The sequence below is a fragment of the Octodon degus genome, unplaced genomic scaffold (genome assembly GCF_000260255.1).
Source record: "Octodon degus isolate 3935 unplaced genomic scaffold, OctDeg1.0 scaffold00144, whole genome shotgun sequence".
Taxonomy (NCBI): Eukaryota; Metazoa; Chordata; class Mammalia; order Rodentia; family Octodontidae; genus Octodon; species Octodon degus.
The window spans coordinates 1551808-1570181 of NW_004524720.1; the positions used below are offsets into that span (position 1 = coordinate 1551808).

General features: G+C 43.2%; 1 protein-coding gene across 13 annotated transcripts in view; it reads left to right on the top strand.

Moving 5' to 3' along the window:
• Positions 1-18374, top strand: part of Crem (cAMP responsive element modulator) — a 91443-nt gene that overhangs the window by 69379 nt on the left and 3690 nt on the right. For 7 of the 13 annotated variants that reach the window (XM_023701915.1, XM_023701910.1, XM_023701909.1 and 4 more), the window contains 2 exons: positions 10414-10449; positions 14803-14959. In XM_023701915.1, coding sequence (XP_023557683.1) covers positions 10414-10449; positions 14803-14959 — 193 coding nt within the window. Of the gene's footprint in view, positions 1-4237; positions 4352-4872; positions 5148-10275; positions 10450-14802; positions 14960-18374 lie in introns of those variants that run through there. The other 6 variants (XM_004641828.2, XM_023701916.1, XM_004641829.2 and 3 more) reach the window with 6 other exon arrangements.

Genomic DNA, 18374 nt, shown 5'->3' on the forward strand with positions numbered 1-18374 from the left:
TGTCCAGCTCAGCCCACCAGGGGGCGGGGCTGGCTGGCATGTAGTGTGGGGGATTGAATCGCAGTCCCTGTGCTTTGCCAAGCTTATTCCAAGTAGGTGCTTTAGACCACTGAGCCATCTCACCAGCCCTCCATGAAGGTCTTGATCAGTTTGTTCTTAAATGCTTCCTAGTATTTGTTGCTAGCACCGCACCATATTTTCCTCTTACATTACAGGCATAAAGAAAACACTTTTTACAAAGTTGATCCTGACCAGAGATACAGGGGAGTGGCACAGCCCCTGCCTGGCAAGCATGAGATCCTGAGTTAGATTCCTGGTCCTCCCCCCAAAATCGTTGATCCTTTACCTATTAACTTTGCTAAACTGTAATTACTTTTTTTTTTTTTTTTTTTTTTTTTCCTTTTTGAGACAAGGTTCTCACCATGCAGTTCAGGCTGGCCTTGAGCTCACTTTGTAGCCCAGGCTGGTCTCAAACTTGAAATGATTCTCCAGCCCCGACCTTCCAAGTGCTGGGATTACAGGCACACCCGGCTTAACTGTAATTACTTTTAATAACATGCTGATTCTTTTTTTTTTTATTATTAGTCTTTTTTTGAGAAGGATTTTTTTGGCTAGCTCAAGCTGCCTCAAGGGTGGGTCTGGTGCAGTATGCGTGCTCAGGATCAAGCTACAGTCCCTTGCCCCTGACTGATTTTGCCCAAGCAGGCGCTGAGCTAACCCGCCAGCCCCCAACATGCTGATTCTTACGTGAATTAATTTGTGATACAATATGAATGTTTATACCATATATAATAATGTTTTGTTTCTTTCCTTCTGGTGTTTACTACTGTTTTTCTTCTTCTTTCCTTCTCCTCTCTTCCTCCTCCTCTTTCAGTCTCCGTCTCTGAAGGCCAGTGGGTCTCTTTCTGACCTCAGACACAATGTTCCTGTCCCACCCCGTGATGGCACAGAAGATCATGTTACCGCTTCCTTTCTGTCCTCTCAGTGCTTACCGTCATTGATCCCTCTGCAGTCTTAAATACTGCTGTCCCTGGCTCCCTCCACCTCCCTAAGGATGAGGTCTCACTAGATTTTCTGCTCGCTTTTCTGCCTCTTGCTTTCTCCTTGTGGCCTAGCTCCCTGCACTGGAGCGCTCTCCAGGATGACCTCATCCCTCCCATGGCTTCAAGGCGCTGGGACTGTGCCGCTCACCCCACGTGGCTCCTCAGGTCCACAACTGGGCTTGCATTACCCACCCCAAGTCGGCCTGGTTTGCCCAGCTTCATTGGTGGGCTCCTTGCCTTCTGTGGCTGTAGGCTGGGAACCTAGGTGTCCTCCCTCACTCTTGCTGTCCCCTCTGTCCAAAGCCTGCGTAGCTCTCCTGCTCCACCTGAGTCCACACCTTCAGTCTGCCCCTGCCTCACTCAGGCTCCCGGCCCACAGTGCTTTAAGCTACTGTTCTTCCTGGATTTCAGGGGGGTCCTCCAATTGATCTTGATGCTTCTAGCTCAGGCCTCTCTTCCCAGTGCATCTGTCCTCCACACACGGGTGAGTGGTGGAGAGTGGTGGTCCTGAAATGCACTTCTAAACGTGTGTCCTCATCCATGTGAGCTGCTAGAACGAGGTGCCACGCTCCAGGCGGCTTCCACCACACACATTTATTTCTTCAATCTCCTGGAGGTGGAATGTGCAAGACCAAAGCCGCAGCAGGACTGACGGGCGGTCTGGCTCGCAGACACCCTCTTCTTATTGTGTTTTCAGAGGCGCGAGGGAGAGGCGGGAGCCCTCTGGGGCTGTGTTTCTAAGGCTGCTAAACTCAATCAAGGGGGCTGTGCCCTTGGCCCCGGCGTCCCAGCGCGCCTGCTCCGCTGCCAAAGGCCCCACCTCCTGAGCCGCACCACTGCGCTGGGATTTCCCCCTGGGGACGGGCCGGGGGCACAAGCAGTCCCCTCCCTCCTCCGTGGCCTCCCGTCGGGCTCTGCTCGGGCCCTTTAATGAATGCCTGGGATCTGCCAGAGTCCAAAATCCTTCGGGTGGCCCCATTGTTGTGCGGCCCTCGCCTTGCCCCGTTACTGGCCTCTGACCTCTCTCCCTGCTCCGTTAGGCAGCTCTTTCTTCCATTTCCTGCGGCAGGGCGCAGCCGTCCCCTCCTCGCAGCCCTCTCCTCTCCCCAGGGGCCTGAGTGCGCGAGCCACGCCAGCTGTTCGCCTGGTTCAGGTTTCAGGTTGCTCTCGGAAGGCGCTTCTTCCAGGAAGGCTTCCTACCTGGTTCAGGCCACCGTTAGAGCTCCATTGGTCTCAGGCCGCACCCTTTCCAGGCCTCTTGTGTCCTGCCTACTTTAAGTTCTGTTTGGACAAGGTCTTCAGTACCTAGCAGAGTCCTTGGCAGGACAGAAATGTTCAATACATCCACAGGATGAAAGTAAAATAGCGTTTCTCTGAGAAAGTGTTACGTTGATGAAGTGTTAGGTTAAGCGTTTGTTTTTTGTTTTTTTTTTAATTAATTAATTTATTTATTTATATGTGTGTGTGTGCGGCCAGCTCAGCCCACCAGGGGGCGGGGCTGGCTGGCATGTGGTGCTGGGGGATTGAACCGCTGTCCCTGTGCTTTGCTAAGCTTGTTCTAAGTAGGTGCTTTAGACCACTGAGCCATCTCACCAGCCCTAAGTTTAATTAGTCTAGGGAATACATAAAATCTTTGTTAATAGCAGTAAACAGGGCTGGGAGACAAGCACAAGGACCCGGGTTGGATTCCTGTGCAGTCCCACACCAAAGTGGTCACCTAGACCGGGCGTGGTGACACAGGCCTGTAATCCCAGTGCTGGGGAGGCTGAGACTGGAGGATCAGTAGGAGTCTGAGCTGTGTAGCAAGACCCTGTACTAAATACTTTTTTTTTTTTTAAAGCAATAAACAACTAAGCAACCAACTCCCTTTTTATCCCCCATTCCTTTCCCTTTTAATATGAATATTGTATTTTATTTATTAAGCACCTACAAGCCAATTTAAAGAAGCATTAACATAAAAATAAAATTAAACTTTGTGAAAATCTGAAAATGTAGTCAGTACATTTGATGGAAAGAGCCTAAGCCCTTAGGCGCTGCTGGGATGGAGAAGAGATCCCGAGGGAGCTGCCTGAGGGCGAGGTGGAACCCTAGAGAGGTCTTCTTGGTCTCTCGCTGAAATCCCAAGCCCCTTTGTGGGAACCGCAGACATTCCCCAACACACCACCACCTACCTACCTGGATGTAAGGTCCCGGGGTCTGTGGAGGATGCTTGATTTAAAAAAGCAAAAATATGGGGACTTGTGAATTCTAACTATAGGAGGCATGGGCTTTGTACAATCCCTGAAAAGTAGGAGGTCTCTGTGACCTGTCACTGGTCTTTGTGCAGTAGCAATGCAAATGATTTTTTCCAGGCTATGGCCTGTTATACTGTTAAACATTTGTTAACTTTATTTGCTGTTGTTAAATGTTCTATAATGATCCCGTTCTCCAGTGCTAAATCATTAAGTTGTCCAAATAAAAACTGATGTTTAAAATGTTTTAATAAATAATAATTATAATTTATTTGTAAATTTAAAAAATAATAAAACTTTTCAAGGGACTTTAGTGAGCAAAATAATGTGTTAGACTGAATTATAAATTTCTATGTTTGGGGGCCAGGAAAAGTTCACAATTTGTAGTTCTGAAAGAATGTCATGTAACTCTTGCTATATTGACACAGTGACTTAAAAGTTGTAGCATTAGTCCCCTCGAGTGAGGCCAACAAGTTCTCTGTCACTTAGGAACAGCTAGCTGCATCTTCTGGTGTTGCAGCGGAGGAAGACACAGATCAACAAATGTGGCTGGATAGTTCTCCCTTGGCAAATGTAGAGCTACCTGTGAAATCCAGCATTTCTGTGCTAATTAACAGTGTGCTTTCTTAAATCCTTGTTTAGCTCTTCAAGTATTTCTTTTCTCTTTGAAGTTACAAGAAATAATAGGATTTATCTCAACCGTTTTACTTAGAAACCAAGAACACTGCAATAATAAAGTAGCTTCAAAAGAGGCAACTCTGTAGCTTTTAATGTAAAAGACTTTTTTTAAAAAAACCCAGAGCTCATCTCAACTGATTTCTATGTAAAAAGGAAAAAAAGGAGCACTGACATGGTTTATTACAGGAAGTTTTTATAGGGCCTTTGGTTTCAGAGAGCTGCTCAGTGACAAAGCAAATTGATGGCAGTGATAGGACAGTGATGTCATTGTGATGTCAGTGCTCCTACTTATCTTGCACATGCTGCTAGTTGGGAGCACTTTATGTTGAACTGTAATAGGAGAAACAAGACCAATCTGTATGCAGAAGCCCGTCATGGCTGTAACTGGAGATGAAACAGGTAAGGGTGGAAAGGGGGCTTCCATTCTTTAAGCAGATCTTTTTGAAGTTTGTGAAAGTATTTAGGAACCTCTCCGAGCTTCCACGTTATTTGCTAGTCACGTAGAGGCAAGAAGTTTCTTTTAATGTTTCTCTGTATGTTTAGCTCACTTTGGCAAGGCATCTTAGCTTAACTGCTTCTTTGTTTAGTATCATACGGCTTTGGGGCCAGGGCACCCCTCCTGCCCATCCCCCCACCGCGCGCCTCCCTCTCCCCCTCCCTCTCACGCCCTCTTTCTGTCCCCACACCTCCTCCCTTACTCCTCCCTCTCCCTCCTCTCCTTCCTCCCCTTAGCTGTTCTAAAATAAGCTATTATTTCATCTGCAACCTGTTGCGAATTCAATCCAGCTACAAGTTAAATACAAGCGCTGTTTGTGTTGTAAAACATCAGGCTTCAGATTCCCCGCTGTGCAGGAAGGCAGCTGCCAGCAGCGCCGGAACCCGCTGCCGCGGACGTTGGCACTGGCCTCTCTCCTCCTGTATTTAAAGTGGTCTGTTCCTCAGCTAATTGAGTTCAAAGGGCTGACGTCACTACATTTCCTAGAATCGAGTTTCAGCAGGGAAGTGGAAAAGTTAAACTCCTAGCGAGCTGCACATTGACGTCAGCTCCGAGTCATGTTGTGATTTAGTCAGCTCCTCTCTGCTTTGTCGAGAGCCGCTGCCAGCTCGCGTTGCTAACTAGCTCGCCGCAGCCCCCTCCGCGCGCCCTCCCACCGCGTCGCTTTGCGCGCCAGCCTTCCCCACCACTTCTCAGGGGGTAAGTTCATGCCCGCGGAGGGAAGTCGCTGCCACGCCGGCGGCGCTGGGAGCGGAGCCCGGGGTCTGGGCCGCGCAGGGGTCAGTCAGCTCGCGGCTCTGTCGCGGAGCCCTGCACGTGCAGGTGACAAGTGAGCGGTGCGTGGGCTGGCGGGGGTCAGGGCGCCAGCTCCGCCCGGGAACTCGGGGTCAGAGCGCCCTCTACCTCCCCGTCGGGGAAATGCTGGTCCCTGCGGCGTTCTTCCAGCCCCTGGTATTTAGTAAACTTGTAATGAACAGTTCTTTATCTGGGTTGCTTTTTTCTTAGTTACAGATAAGTGATTTTGCAATACTTAGTTACTAGTGACCTTTGTGTGGTTATAACATTGTTTTTCCAGGGGGTTTATTTGTAATCCAGTTGTGCATTTGCGATTGAGTTCAGAATGAATGGATCATTACAGTTTCCTCACACTTTTAGCTCGTTAGTTAGTTGCTGTTGGCCCTCTTACTGGGTTGGGATATTCCATTTTCTTGACCAATTCAGGTGCATGAAGTTGTTTTTAAGTTTGTCTTGGGAGCTTTTTTGTCAAAGAAGTGCTACAGGTTGACATTGCTGCCAAATGATATAAGTTGTGTGAGACAGATAAATGTAAAGTGATTTAAAATATTGTGTGTCATGAGTCTTAGATGAACACTTTTTTTTTTTTGGCGGAATCTCGGGGGATCAAACTCAGGAGCTTGTGCTTGCCAGGCAGGCACTTAAGCCACTGAGCTATCTCCCCACCCCCTTGTCATGAATCTTGAAAGGTGTTTCTATGCATACATTTACTTTCTGTAATTTGTTTATAGTTTTCTTTCAACTAACTTTAATTCTTATTTGATTTGACTAAGCATAAATCAGTACTACAGTAAATAAAATAAGTTAAGATAATACCAACTATAGGGGCCGAGCAAATGGCTCAGTAGAATAAGCGCTTGCCTGGCAAGTGCAAGGGTCTGAGTTCAATCCCCGGTTCCGCAAAAAAAAAAAAAAAAAAGATACCAACTATATTTAAAAGCAAATGTTAAGATAAATATTTACATTAAACTTTTAACCATTGATTGCATGTAAATTAAAGGAATATTTTTATATTATATGTTGATAGAATGAGCATATCATCCTTGAAGAATTTAATTTTACATTATTATCAGTAAGACTTATGATTGGTTTCCCTTTTTAATTTAAATATTTCCAGATCCTTAAAACTTTTTTCTTTCTTTTTTTTTTTTTTTTTGCAGAACCGGGGATTGAGCTCAGATCTTTAAAACTTAAAAATATCAAATACAGAGTACTTTTTCACAAGCCTTGATTATACTTTTGGAATTGTTTTTCAAAATCTGATCAGTTCTAACAGAATCAGTGCTATCTGAAAAGCTATTTAAAAAATGAAAAACAAAAATCCCCCCCCCCCTTTTTTTTTTCTTTTTGCCAGGGCCTGACCTTGAGATCACTTTGTAGCCTAGGCTGGCCTTGAACTCACAGTGATCATACTGCCTCAGCCTCCTGAGTGTTGAAATCTTCTCTTCTCTTCTCTTCTCTTCTCTTCTCTTCTCTTCTCTTCCCTCTTTTCCCTTCTCCTCCCCTTTCCTCTTTTCTTTCTTCTCTTTGTCTTCATCTTCCTCCTCATTCTCCTCCTTCTTCCTTTCTCTCTTCCCTTCTCTCTCTCTGTCTCTGTCTCTCTCTGTCTCTGTGTCTCTCTGTCTCTCTCTCCCCCTTTCCCCCTCTGTCTGTCTGTGTCTCTGTCTGTCTCTGTCTGTCTGTCTGTCTCTCTCTCTCTCTCTCTCTCTCTCTCTCTCTCTCTCTCAACAGGTCTTGCTAAGTAATTCAGACTTACTTTTAACTCACTGTGTAGCCCAACCTGGCCACAAACTCAGTAGTTCTCTTGCCTCAGCCTCCCAAATTCTAGTATTTATTCCTTTTTAAAAACCAAAAGAGCAAAATAAATAAATAAATAAAAAATAAAAATAAAATAAAATGTTTTTTTTAAAAAACTGGGGCCGGGGAGTTAAAAACAACCCTAAAAAACGGAGCCAGGGAGAATAAGCACTTCCCTGGCAAGCGCAGGGGCCTGAGTTCAATCCCTGATTCTGCAAAAAAAAAAAAAAAAAAAAGAGCACAGGATTTAAGGAATTTCGCAAAGGTATACCTGAGTGGCTTTCAGAAGCAGGCCTTTGGATTCTCAGTCCTGGGTGAATGGGTTGGCAAAGCAAGAGGACTGATGTAAAGTGTGGCTTGGCACAGTTTTTGGCCACAGGCAGCATTTTTATCATGTCTCTGTGTGTGTGTGTGTGTGTGTGTGTGTGTGTGTGTGTGTGTAAAACAAGTTTCAAATACAATACCCATAGGTTTTGTTTTTCTTTTTAAAATGCTGTTCTTGAGCCATGAAAATGATATTATGACCTGCTAATGGCCTACAACTTAGAGTTGGGGAAATGCCAAACTTGAGTAAAATCAGGCTCTTACCAGGAATCACTGGTCTGGGAAAGAACCCTGGAATCAATGATAAAAATGGGTAGATGTAGTATATCTGTTGGATATCATTTACATTTTACAGTTGTTTTATCCATCAGTTGACTATGTTACGAGCAAAACTTTCTGTCTTTCAAATTCTGAGTCAGTAAGTTATATCTGAGCTGTACTGTTGAATTGTTAACAAATGTTCCCACTATTCAAGTTTGGAAAACAGTATCTTAATTCTTGAGGCATGAAGACAAGGATATGTGTTATGTTTGGGAAAGGAAGCTATTGACAATGGTTTTTGCGCCATGTCTGGGTGGGGGAGATGGCTCAGTAGAGTAAGTGCTTCCCTGGCAAACACACGAGCCTGAGTTCAATCGCCGGTTCTGGAAAAAAAAAAAAAAAAGAAGGACAATGGTTTTGGGTAGGCAATTTTGATATAAAAGATGGTCGGGGGCTGGTGAGATGGCTCAGTGGTCTGCAGCACCTACTTAGAACAAGCTTAGCAAAGCACAGGGACCACGGTTCAATCCCCCAGCACCACATTCCAGCCAGCCCCGCCCCCTGGAGGGCTGAGCTGGCCACACACACACAAATAAATAAATAAAAAAGATGGTCAGGTTGTAATTGCTTTTTTTTTTTTTTTAAATACCAGAAATTGAACTAATAACCTTGTGCTTTCCAGGCAGGTGCTGTACCACTGAGCTGTATCCCCAGCCTTCTAATAGCTTCTTGAATTTGGTAACAAAGCAAGTTATCATGTTAAAGTAAAAATAACAAGTATCTTTTTCCTTTTTTTTTTTTTTTTGGTGAAATTAGGGATCAAACTCAGGACCTTGCGCTTGTCAGGCAAGAATTTATTCCACTGAGCTATCTCCCCAGCCAATTGAACTCAGGCCCTTGCACTTGCCAGGCAGGTGCTTGCACAGGTCTCTTATCTACATTAAGTTGTTTTTTTGGTTTTTTTTTTTTTTTTTGGCAGAACTGGGGATTGAACTCAGTACATTAAGTTTTAATAAAATTCCAAAGTTCTGTGGAGGATGAAATTTTAAAAGACTATTATGCTGTTTTTCTACTATTTTTGAAAAAAAATTAAATTAATTTGAAGTATTTATTTTACATTGCCCTGCTTGATTTTCCTGCATGGATATATATATATATATATATATATATATATATATATTATAATATATATATTATGTTCAGCTCAACCCACCCTGGGGGTGGGGCTGGCATGGCATGTGGTGCTGGGGATCGAACCGAGGTTCCTGCATGTTTGCCTAAGCTTGCCTAAGCAGGCGCATTAGACCACTGAGCTATCTCGCCGGCCCCCTGCATGGATATATTGCTTAATTATGTAATTAAGAAATATTGCATTGATGTAAATATTAGAATATTAAAAAATCACTTAATATTAACTGATTAATAATATTTATTCGTGCTTAACAAATAAAAATGTAAAAAAATGCTTTCAAAGAAACTGTTGGGGGCCAATCAGATAGCTCAGCAGACTAAAGCGCCTGTCAGATTGCAAGTGACACACCAGAAGCAGAAAATGCAAGTGTCAGGGTCAGGGTCGACCTTGCAGAGGACACAATTTTCGATGGCTGGAAATGGAGAAGCATCTTACTGATGCGCACAGGGCAGCCGCCACGCAGATCAGACTGGGTGAAGGACGCCTCCGCACCGGTGTGGGTCTGCACACAGCCTGGGTCCAGCGGCTTGGCTGTCAGCATTCACCCGCCGCTGGTAGATGCATGCTAGAGTGACATGGGCTGCAACAGCGCCATCTGCAGCTACCCGCAAAGGGTGCGTGTAGCTTAGGTCGGTTGTGGTGATCTTTTCACGACACACATGCATATCTCAAAGCAGCACGCCCTGCTCCTTGCATGCACACAATTCTCATTGTCAGCTATATCCCAAGAAAGCTGAAAAATATTTAAGGACAATTCTATGTGGTCTAAGTGTTATGGTAATTATAATTAAATTGAAATGCTTAGTGCTTAAGTCGTCATTTTGATGTAGGATTTAGTTTTCCCAGAGAAGGTAGAGTTGATGGGGCAGGGGAAATTTTCAATGGCGGGGAACAAAAGGCTCGGGGGAGGCTGACTAAGAGTTAGGAATGGTGGTGTGGTAGGATGCAAGGAGAGGACCAGGAGGAGGGGTCTGGGTGTGTTTATCCAGTTACTGTGCTCAGGGCTACAGAGATCCCAATAAATAGTCAATCAACATCATCATCATTTGGGGTGTTGACAAATCACTCTGCTTTGAAATCTATTAAGACAGCGTTTTTAAAAAGATAGCTATTTGTCTGGGCTCCTTACTTATGCCTTTGTTTTTCCCTTTGACTTGAAGGGTTTTTCCGTTTTCTTCCTTACATTCTGAGCAGAATGTACCCTTTGGTCATTTGTGGTTCTTCTCTGGTTTAGATGGTTATAAATACTGACAAAGATAACTTATATTATAATAATTTATATCCTAAAGGGATGTTTTTTGACATATTTTGACCCAAAGTAAGACATCAGCACCATGTGTTTTGATTCCTGAGGTGTAGTAGAAAGGAAACGTCAAGGGAGATTTTATGTATGTATAGATGCTATAAGCCTTGTAACTAATATATGGTATATGCATAATTTGCAATGCTGTCTTTCAGAATTTAAGGAAGGGAAGAGGAGGGGAGCTAACATTTGCTGAGTGCTGTCCACGTGCTAGGCACTGTGCTAGGCACTTTGACATGTACTGTAGGGGCTGTTGTGAGTATTAAATGAGACCATGTATCCCCATTTTACAGATGAGGACCCTGAACTTGCCCCAAGTCACATGGCTGGTAAGTGGCAGAGCTGGACTAGAACCCAGACTCCAAACCCCACGCTTTCCCTGCTGTACAGTACCGTTTGAGATTAAAGCTTGCCAAGACAGGTATGAAGCCAATGCCCAGAGTTAAGAGTTCCAGCTTTCTTTTCCCATGAAATATTTGTATCCACCCCTTCCCCTTGTTTTTTTGGTATCAGGAGCTTGATGATTGGAAATTCGTTACAGTTAGAACACTGACCTTCTAAAATGCCCTGTTGGGTGGATGTAAAGTGTATCTAAGGGAAGATGTGGGAGAGAGTGCCTTGGATAAAGCAGGGCGCCTTGAAGGCACACCTAGCGACTTGTGGCGCTTCCCATGGCAGGGTGCTAAAGACGTCTGCAGGAGAGAAGCTTATTTTAGATACTGCAAATGGCAGTCGCTCCAAGCCCCAGGATGTTCCGAGTGTACTCCAGTGTACACACGCACACAAACACACGCACACATGCACGCACGCACGCACCCCACAGGGCACCCACTCTGTGCCAAGTACTGTGAAAAGGTACTGTCCCTTCTTGTCTCAAAGCTTGACTTGCCTGAAAATGAAATCAGTGTCTAGCTATGTTTTTCTCATTAGCTATTTCCAGTCGTAATGTTTAAGCCCCCATGGATGAATATATATTTTCAGAACATAAAAATGAAATTCTAGGTTAAGAAATAATTTGGATACTTCTAGTAGTTAGGAGAGGAATTGGTCTTTATAGGAATAAAAATACGTCACCAAAGAGTGGAGGATGGTGCTCTGAACAGTGATCTTCAGATCTAACTTGCTTTAAATTGCCACTGAATTCATAACAGTATGAGAGACTGATATTTACCAAAACAAACACTCTTTCATAACTTGTTTCAAAAATAAAACATTTTGACATTTAGATTTCCTCAAATCAGGAGATTCTTTGCCTACATCTTTCTATTATACTTCACAAGTAATATTATGTTTGACTATATGGAATTTATCCACTGACCAGTAGAAGTGTACCATCAGACAGGTGTGGTGGCGACACCGGCAATCCCAGCACAGGAAGGCTGAAGCAGGAGGATCACAAGTTCAGGTTCTACCTGGGCCACTTAGTAAGACCCTTTCTCAGAATAAAAATAAAAAAGACTGTGGATTAAACTTAGTGCAGGGGGCGGGGAGATGGCTCAGTAGAATAAGTGCTTGCCTGGCAAGCACAAGCACCTGAGTTCAATCCCTGGTTCTGGAAAAAATAAATAAATAAAATAAACTTAGTGCAGAGTCCTAGATCCAATCCCTATCACCATGAAAAAATATACCAGTGTATAGGTCCTTTAGGGTCTTACAGAAATTTATTCTAATTCTTACTAATTTACTAATTCATATTTCTGACTTGAATTAATGAACTGTAATTTTTTATTTGTGTTAAAGGAAATAAAATGAATGTATGAGATCTGAAACATTTTAAGAATTCCCGGTTTACCTAACATCCCAGAACTAACATACCAGCTGTTTTATCTCCTTCCAAGTTATTGTAAAGTGTTTTTTTTCTGAGCTGCTGCCCTAAATGTTTTACAAATGCTTAATTAGGAATTACCTTTGTCCTTTGTGCTGCCCACTGTAACATTCAAGGGTAGCTACAGCCTTTGGAAACAGGCAGAAGCTGTTTGGGGCCCACGCTGGCGCCCACTTTCATCGGTCAAGGCCTCCTGTGTCTCCTTCCCCCTTAATGACTGTTCCTACAGGAGCTCTCTGCGTCATGCTTCAGCTTCTTGCCATATTGTAGAAAACACCACTGTACGCCAGATGAGGGCAGAAGCACCCGCTGCACCTTTCTGTTTGGGGCCCTTCTTTGTGAGTGGAATCCAGAAAGAGTGGCCCTGGCACCGGCTCTGCCCTCAGGCTGCCTGCAAATGTCAAGACGATGCCATGTAGACTTCTTACTCATCACTGACCATTGTTCCAGTTCCAGAAGTCTGCGCAGCCTCCAGCTGTTGCATTGTTTCAGCCTTTATTACCCCTTGGCCTCCTTCCTGGGGTGGCTGCCAAGAACAGCAGGGAGGGCCAGCTGTTCTGCCCTCCATCCTGTCTCCTGTAACGGTGCAGCAAGGCATTTAAAAAGCTTTGGTCTATGACTAGTTTTCTTAAGTATTCCAAAGCTATAAAGTTTTCCTAAACATAGAGGACATAGATGCAGTGCTTCAAATAGTCACAAAAGTAAAAACCACAAATGCAGGCCAGGCACATGGCACATGCCTGTGATCCCAGCACTCTGGGAGGCTGAGGCAGGATCACGGATCCAAGCCCAGCCTGGACTACACGCCAAGATCCTTCGTCAAAAACCCAAACAACGATAACAGCCTGGTTTCTTTCAGTGATAATATACAATTTAAGTAAAAAAAGTCTCATTTTCTATTTTTGGAAAAAATTTCTTAACATGTAATAATACATTTAACAAACACGACAGTACTATCTTTTTTTCCTCTCTCTCTCTCTCCTCTCTGTCTCTCACTCTCTCTCAGGGTCTCACTATGCAGCTCGGACTCTTAGTGATCCTCCTGTCTTCAGCCTCAGCTCTGGGATTACAAGCATACACCACTACACCCCGACTTGGTTGCTAACTCAGCCCTCCCTGGAGGTGAGGCTGGTGCAGCATGTGGTGTCACGGATCAAACCCTGAGCTTACCCATGCAGGCACTTTAATCTGCTGAGCTTTCTTGCCAGCCTCTCTGTTTTCTCTTGATTGATATCTGATTCAGATTGATTTTTACAGAATTTAGTACTTCTAAACCATATTTTAAGGGGGTTAGGACAAGGTCTCGCTATGTGTTTCAGGCTGGCCTTGAACTCACTATGTAGTAATCGTCCTGTCTCAGCCGCCTGAGTGCTGAAATTATAGGCATGTGCTCTAAATCATTTTTCTTGCATTTAGCTTTTTTTTTGCGGAACCAGGGATTGAACTCACACCCTAGCACTTGCCAGGGAAGCACTTATTCCATTGAGCCATCTCCCCGGCCCTCTTGCATTTAGCTTTGAAAAAAATAAATATTTTGTGATACCTCATCAAAATATCAAACTAATCTAGGGCCACTCATTCTCAAAGTTGAAGTATTAGTGGTAGAAACATTCAAGGTCATGTCTTTTCTAGAAAGCAAAGTTTATTGCAGTTGATAGACAAGTTCTAAACATAAATCAGGGAACTCTGAACTTACGTTTAGTATTCTACTTGAATACTAAGTGAATAATGAATCCGCTTTTTAACTGTATAATTATACTGTATTTAGCAAATATTTTTAAGAAACAAATACTAAGGCCAGGACCAACTTAACCCTTTTCTCCTTAAAAAGTAAGGATACTGAGAAATGTATTATTTTCTCAAAAGACAGACCAAAATGATCTTTTTCCAGAGAAGCTCGTTTTATAAAGGAATTTTCTGTGCTTTTGTTATTATTGTGGTTTTAAACTGAAACCACAGAAAGCTAGGTTTACTTTTTTTTTTTTTTTTTTTTTTTTTTTTTTTTCTTTTTTTGGTACCAGGGGTCGAACTCAGGACCTTGTGCTGGCCCAGCAGGTACTGAAGCCGCTGAGCTGTCTTCCTGGCCAAGGTTATTTACCTGGGTTATTTTCCCAGAGAACCTTGCATCTCTGTCTCTGCGAGCTGTGGGCACAGCAAGCCTCTCCCCAGGTGCACCCGGATGCCCCCAATATGAAGTGCATTTTGCACTGCCGCCCTGAAGCTACCTCTCGCTGTCTTGCTTGAGTGGGTGGCTACACTTCCAGCCTTTTTGTGAGCCCCTAGGAAAAATCAAATATGTATGTACACACATATACTCACACACATTTAAATGAATGACTCAGAACCCATCGTTTCTAATGACTTCATCTGTGCTCTTGAACTTCTGCTCACGTCATTCCCAGTGCGGTAGATTGCGGCTTGCCTTTCTCTCTCCAACTCATGTTCAGGGGGCATTTTGAAATTGGCCCTGTCAAAGCACTTCTCCTGTGGGAATTATCAAACATCACTAAGATCAGGGCCCACCCTGCCCCAGATGTTTCTTAAGATTTCAGCACATTGCTGACTTTAGGCTGATAGACTCGTTTAAAAGCTTGTCTTCTTTAGCCTCTGATAAAAAGTTGTCTAAAATGTATTTGGACAGTTTCCTACCTTAAGTAAAGAAAGCATACCGACATGGTCATGTCGAATGCCGGGAATCTTTGATATTGAGGAGTTCTATCATGCTCAGGGTAAGCATCTTCCACATTACAAGATCACCTCTGCTGACATGTAAAAAGTGTGTTGCTTCCAGGATAATTGGATGTGAAATTTTAGCTCACAGGCTGTGTGTATAAGCTCGCATTTTGTGTCATTGCAGCGGCCACGGGTGACATGCCAGCGTACCAGATCAGGGCTCCTGCTACTGCTTTGCCCCAGGGCATGATGATGGCTGCCTCACCGGGAACCTTGCACAGTCCCCAGCAGCTGGCAGAAGAAGCCACTCGCAAACGAGAGCTGAGGCTGATGAAAAACAGGTGCGGTGTTTGCTAGCGCTCAGGAACCGCTTTGTAGACACATGGCTTAGGGCTATACTTTCCTAAGCTCTTCCTCCCAGGTTCAGAGTTAGCACGGCCTTGCAGGAGATTTGCATTTCCTCTGCATGTGAAGATGACCGGCAGCTCTTTGGGTGGATTCCAGCCATGGAACAGTCCACTGGGGGGTGGGCTGTGTTCAAAAGATGCATTCTTGTTTTGAAATAATGATGCAAAGATTTTGTTACAAACAAAGATTAAAATTTTGTATACTTTGTGAAATATTATGGTGATAATTATAACTTTTTAGTTTTTATTAGCAAAAGAAATGTTAGAGCTTTCTTTGTCTTTATCACTATTACAATGAAATATATATTCTAAGAAAATTCTTTTTTTTTTCCTTTTTTTTTTTTTGCGGAACTGGGGATTTAACTCAGGCCCTTGTGCTTGCCAGGGAAGTGCTTATTCTACTGAGCCATCTCCCCGGCCCCTCTAAGAATAATGTCTAATCAACGTATGTTTATGAAATAAAAAGCTGGCTCTACTAATATTGTTATATATTTAATAGCTATATTACATACATATATTCTTTCAGTCTTTTTTCTCACTTAGTTTTTTTCTCTATCTTTCTGTAATTTTGATTAATTTTAAAATGAGGGTCTTGCTATGTTGCCCAGGCTAGGCTCAAACTCATGATCCTCCTGCATGACCCTCATGAATAACTGAAATAAGTATACACTTTTGTGCCCAGCTGTAATTTTAATTTTTGAGCATCAGTAGACTATAATATCCTATTTTCAGGGCTGGTGAGATGGCTCAGTGGTCTAAAGCACCTACTTGAAACAAGCTTAGCAAAGCATAGGGACCGCGGTTCAATCCCTCATGCACCACATTCCAGCCAGCCCTGCCCCCGGTGGGCTGAGCTGGCCACACACACAAACACACACAAAAATAAATATAAATAAATAAATAGAAAAAAAAAAAGAATTAAAAAAAATATCCTATTTTCAAAAAAAAATTTTTTTTCTGTATTTAGGACAGGATCTACAGGGTCTACAGGGTCTCACTATGTAGATAGGACTCGTAGTGATTCTCCTGTTTTCAGCCTCCCAAGTTGTGGGATTACAGGTACGCGCCACCATACCCAGTCTCAGTCGCCTTCTCAGTGCGCCCCAGGAGCAGGGCTGGCACGGCAGGCTGGGAATGGAACCCTGGCCACTGTGCTCTGCCAAAGCAGGTGCTTTAGTCCACTGAGCGAGCTATCAGGCTGGCACTTTCCAAAAATTTTTTTAAATTTAAATTTAAATTTTTATTTTATTAAACTCATATGTTTTTTTTTTTTTTTTGTTAGTTTCTATGTGTTTTTTGGTTTTGTTTGTTTGTTTGTTTGTTTGTTTGTTTTGCGGAACTAGGGGTTGAACTCAGCCCCTTGCGCTTGCCAGGGAAGCACTTATTCTATTGAACCATCTCCCTGGCCCCTTCCTATGGAGGAGGGTGCAAATTACTTTGATTTTCAGAGTGAACAGAATTATCTGTTCATCTGAGAGTTTCCCAGTAGTCTGTCACCTACTTTTGAGTTGTAAACAATGTCCCCATTGTAAGAAAACAAAAATATTTTGGGTGGGATCATCTGCTTGCTTGTGATCAGGACCAAGCTCATTAATTTACTAGGATATAGCCGACCTCATTAGTCTAAAAATTCAGGCCTCTGAGCCCCTGACGTTGTTCTGAGTTCATCGTGCCTTGTAACCAAGCATGGAACACAAGGAGCACATGGAGCTTCCCTGTCTTCCTTTATTTTTATTTATTTATTTATTTTTGCAGTACTGGGAATTGAACTCAGGATCCTGTGCTTGCCAGGCAAGCACTTATTCTTCTGAGCTATCTCCCCGGCCCCTCAGTCATCCTTTCAATGACACAATTTGGTATAAGAATCCCTAAGTGAACTGTCATCCTCAAACTTACTTGTTTCAGTGAATGTTAGCTAGTGTTTGAATGCTGGAAAACTCAAGAAATTACCAGAGATAGGATTTGAAAGACACACACATTATCAGAACTCGTCCCAGGTGTACCAAGCATGCTGAGTTCATGCTGTGTGTGTTCTGTTCAGAAATCCCCATGGAGCTGGATCAAAGGGGCTACACAGTGTGGTAGTTTTCTCATGGCAGGCTTGTTATGAAACATCCTAACTTTGATCTGATGGAGGATTATTGAAACTTTAAAATTGGGCCGGGGAGATGGCTCAGTGGAAAAAGCGCTTCCCTGGCAAGTGCAAGGGCTTGAGTTCAATCTCCGGTCCCGCAAAAAAACAAAACGAAAGAAACTTTAAAATTGTACATTCTGGATTAAGAGGATAGCTCAATGGCATGCACAAGGGCTTGATGTCAGTGCCCAGCACAGATAGATGACAGAGATACAGACAGATAAATAGACTGATAGGTAGATAGATAGATAGATAGATAGATAGTTAGACTGATAGATAGATAAATAGACTGATAGACACACAGACTGATCCATACAGATGGAATTTTCTAAGATTTCAAGAGCTATGAATATGTGTTGGGCTGGCCAAATAACTCAGTGGATTAGAGTGCCTGCAACCAGACACAGGGGCTGGGGTTTCGATCCCCAGGCCTGCCATGCCAGCCCTGCCCGCACTGCACCCGGGTACGGCAATTCAGACGGCATGGTGGCGCCTGCCTGTAATCCCAGCTCTTGGGAGGGTGTGAACAGGTAGATCATTGAGTCTGATCTAGTAGTGAGACCCTGAACATCCTGTAGACCCTTCCCTAAAATACAAAAAAAAAAAAAAAAAAAAAAAAGATAAATGTCTGTCTAGTAATATGTGCATTGTGAAATTCAGTTTAGCAATATAAAGCCTGTCAATAATGCCAACTATAAAATTATTCATTGGTGTTGTATTTTACCCAAAGAAAATAAAAAAGGGATGTAGTGTTACTTCCACTTTTATAGTTATTCTCTTCCCCTTATTTTTAATTTCAAAATTGTTAGAGTAACAATACCAAGGTACGGTAGATATAACGTTAGGCAGTGGGTTCTTATTAACATTCCACACAGCTATGTAGACATATACAAGAGCTCTCTGAGGGGAAAAATTTATGAAAGCTTAGTATTTATAAATATCTTATGAATAATTACTAATACTTATATGTGGGCTACAATTAACAAGGATATGGAGAGGCCAGAAGGCATGAAGAAGACAGAAAGGCAAGAGCCAAAATTAGGGACTGGGGCCAGGGAGACAGCTCAGTGGACCAGTGCCTGCCTGGCAAATGCAAGGTCCTAAGTTTGATTCTAAGTACCAAAATATTAATTTTTTTTTTTTTTTTTTTTTTTCCGGAACCAGGGATTAAACTCAGGCCTTTGTACTTGCCAGGGAAGCGCTTATTCCACTAAG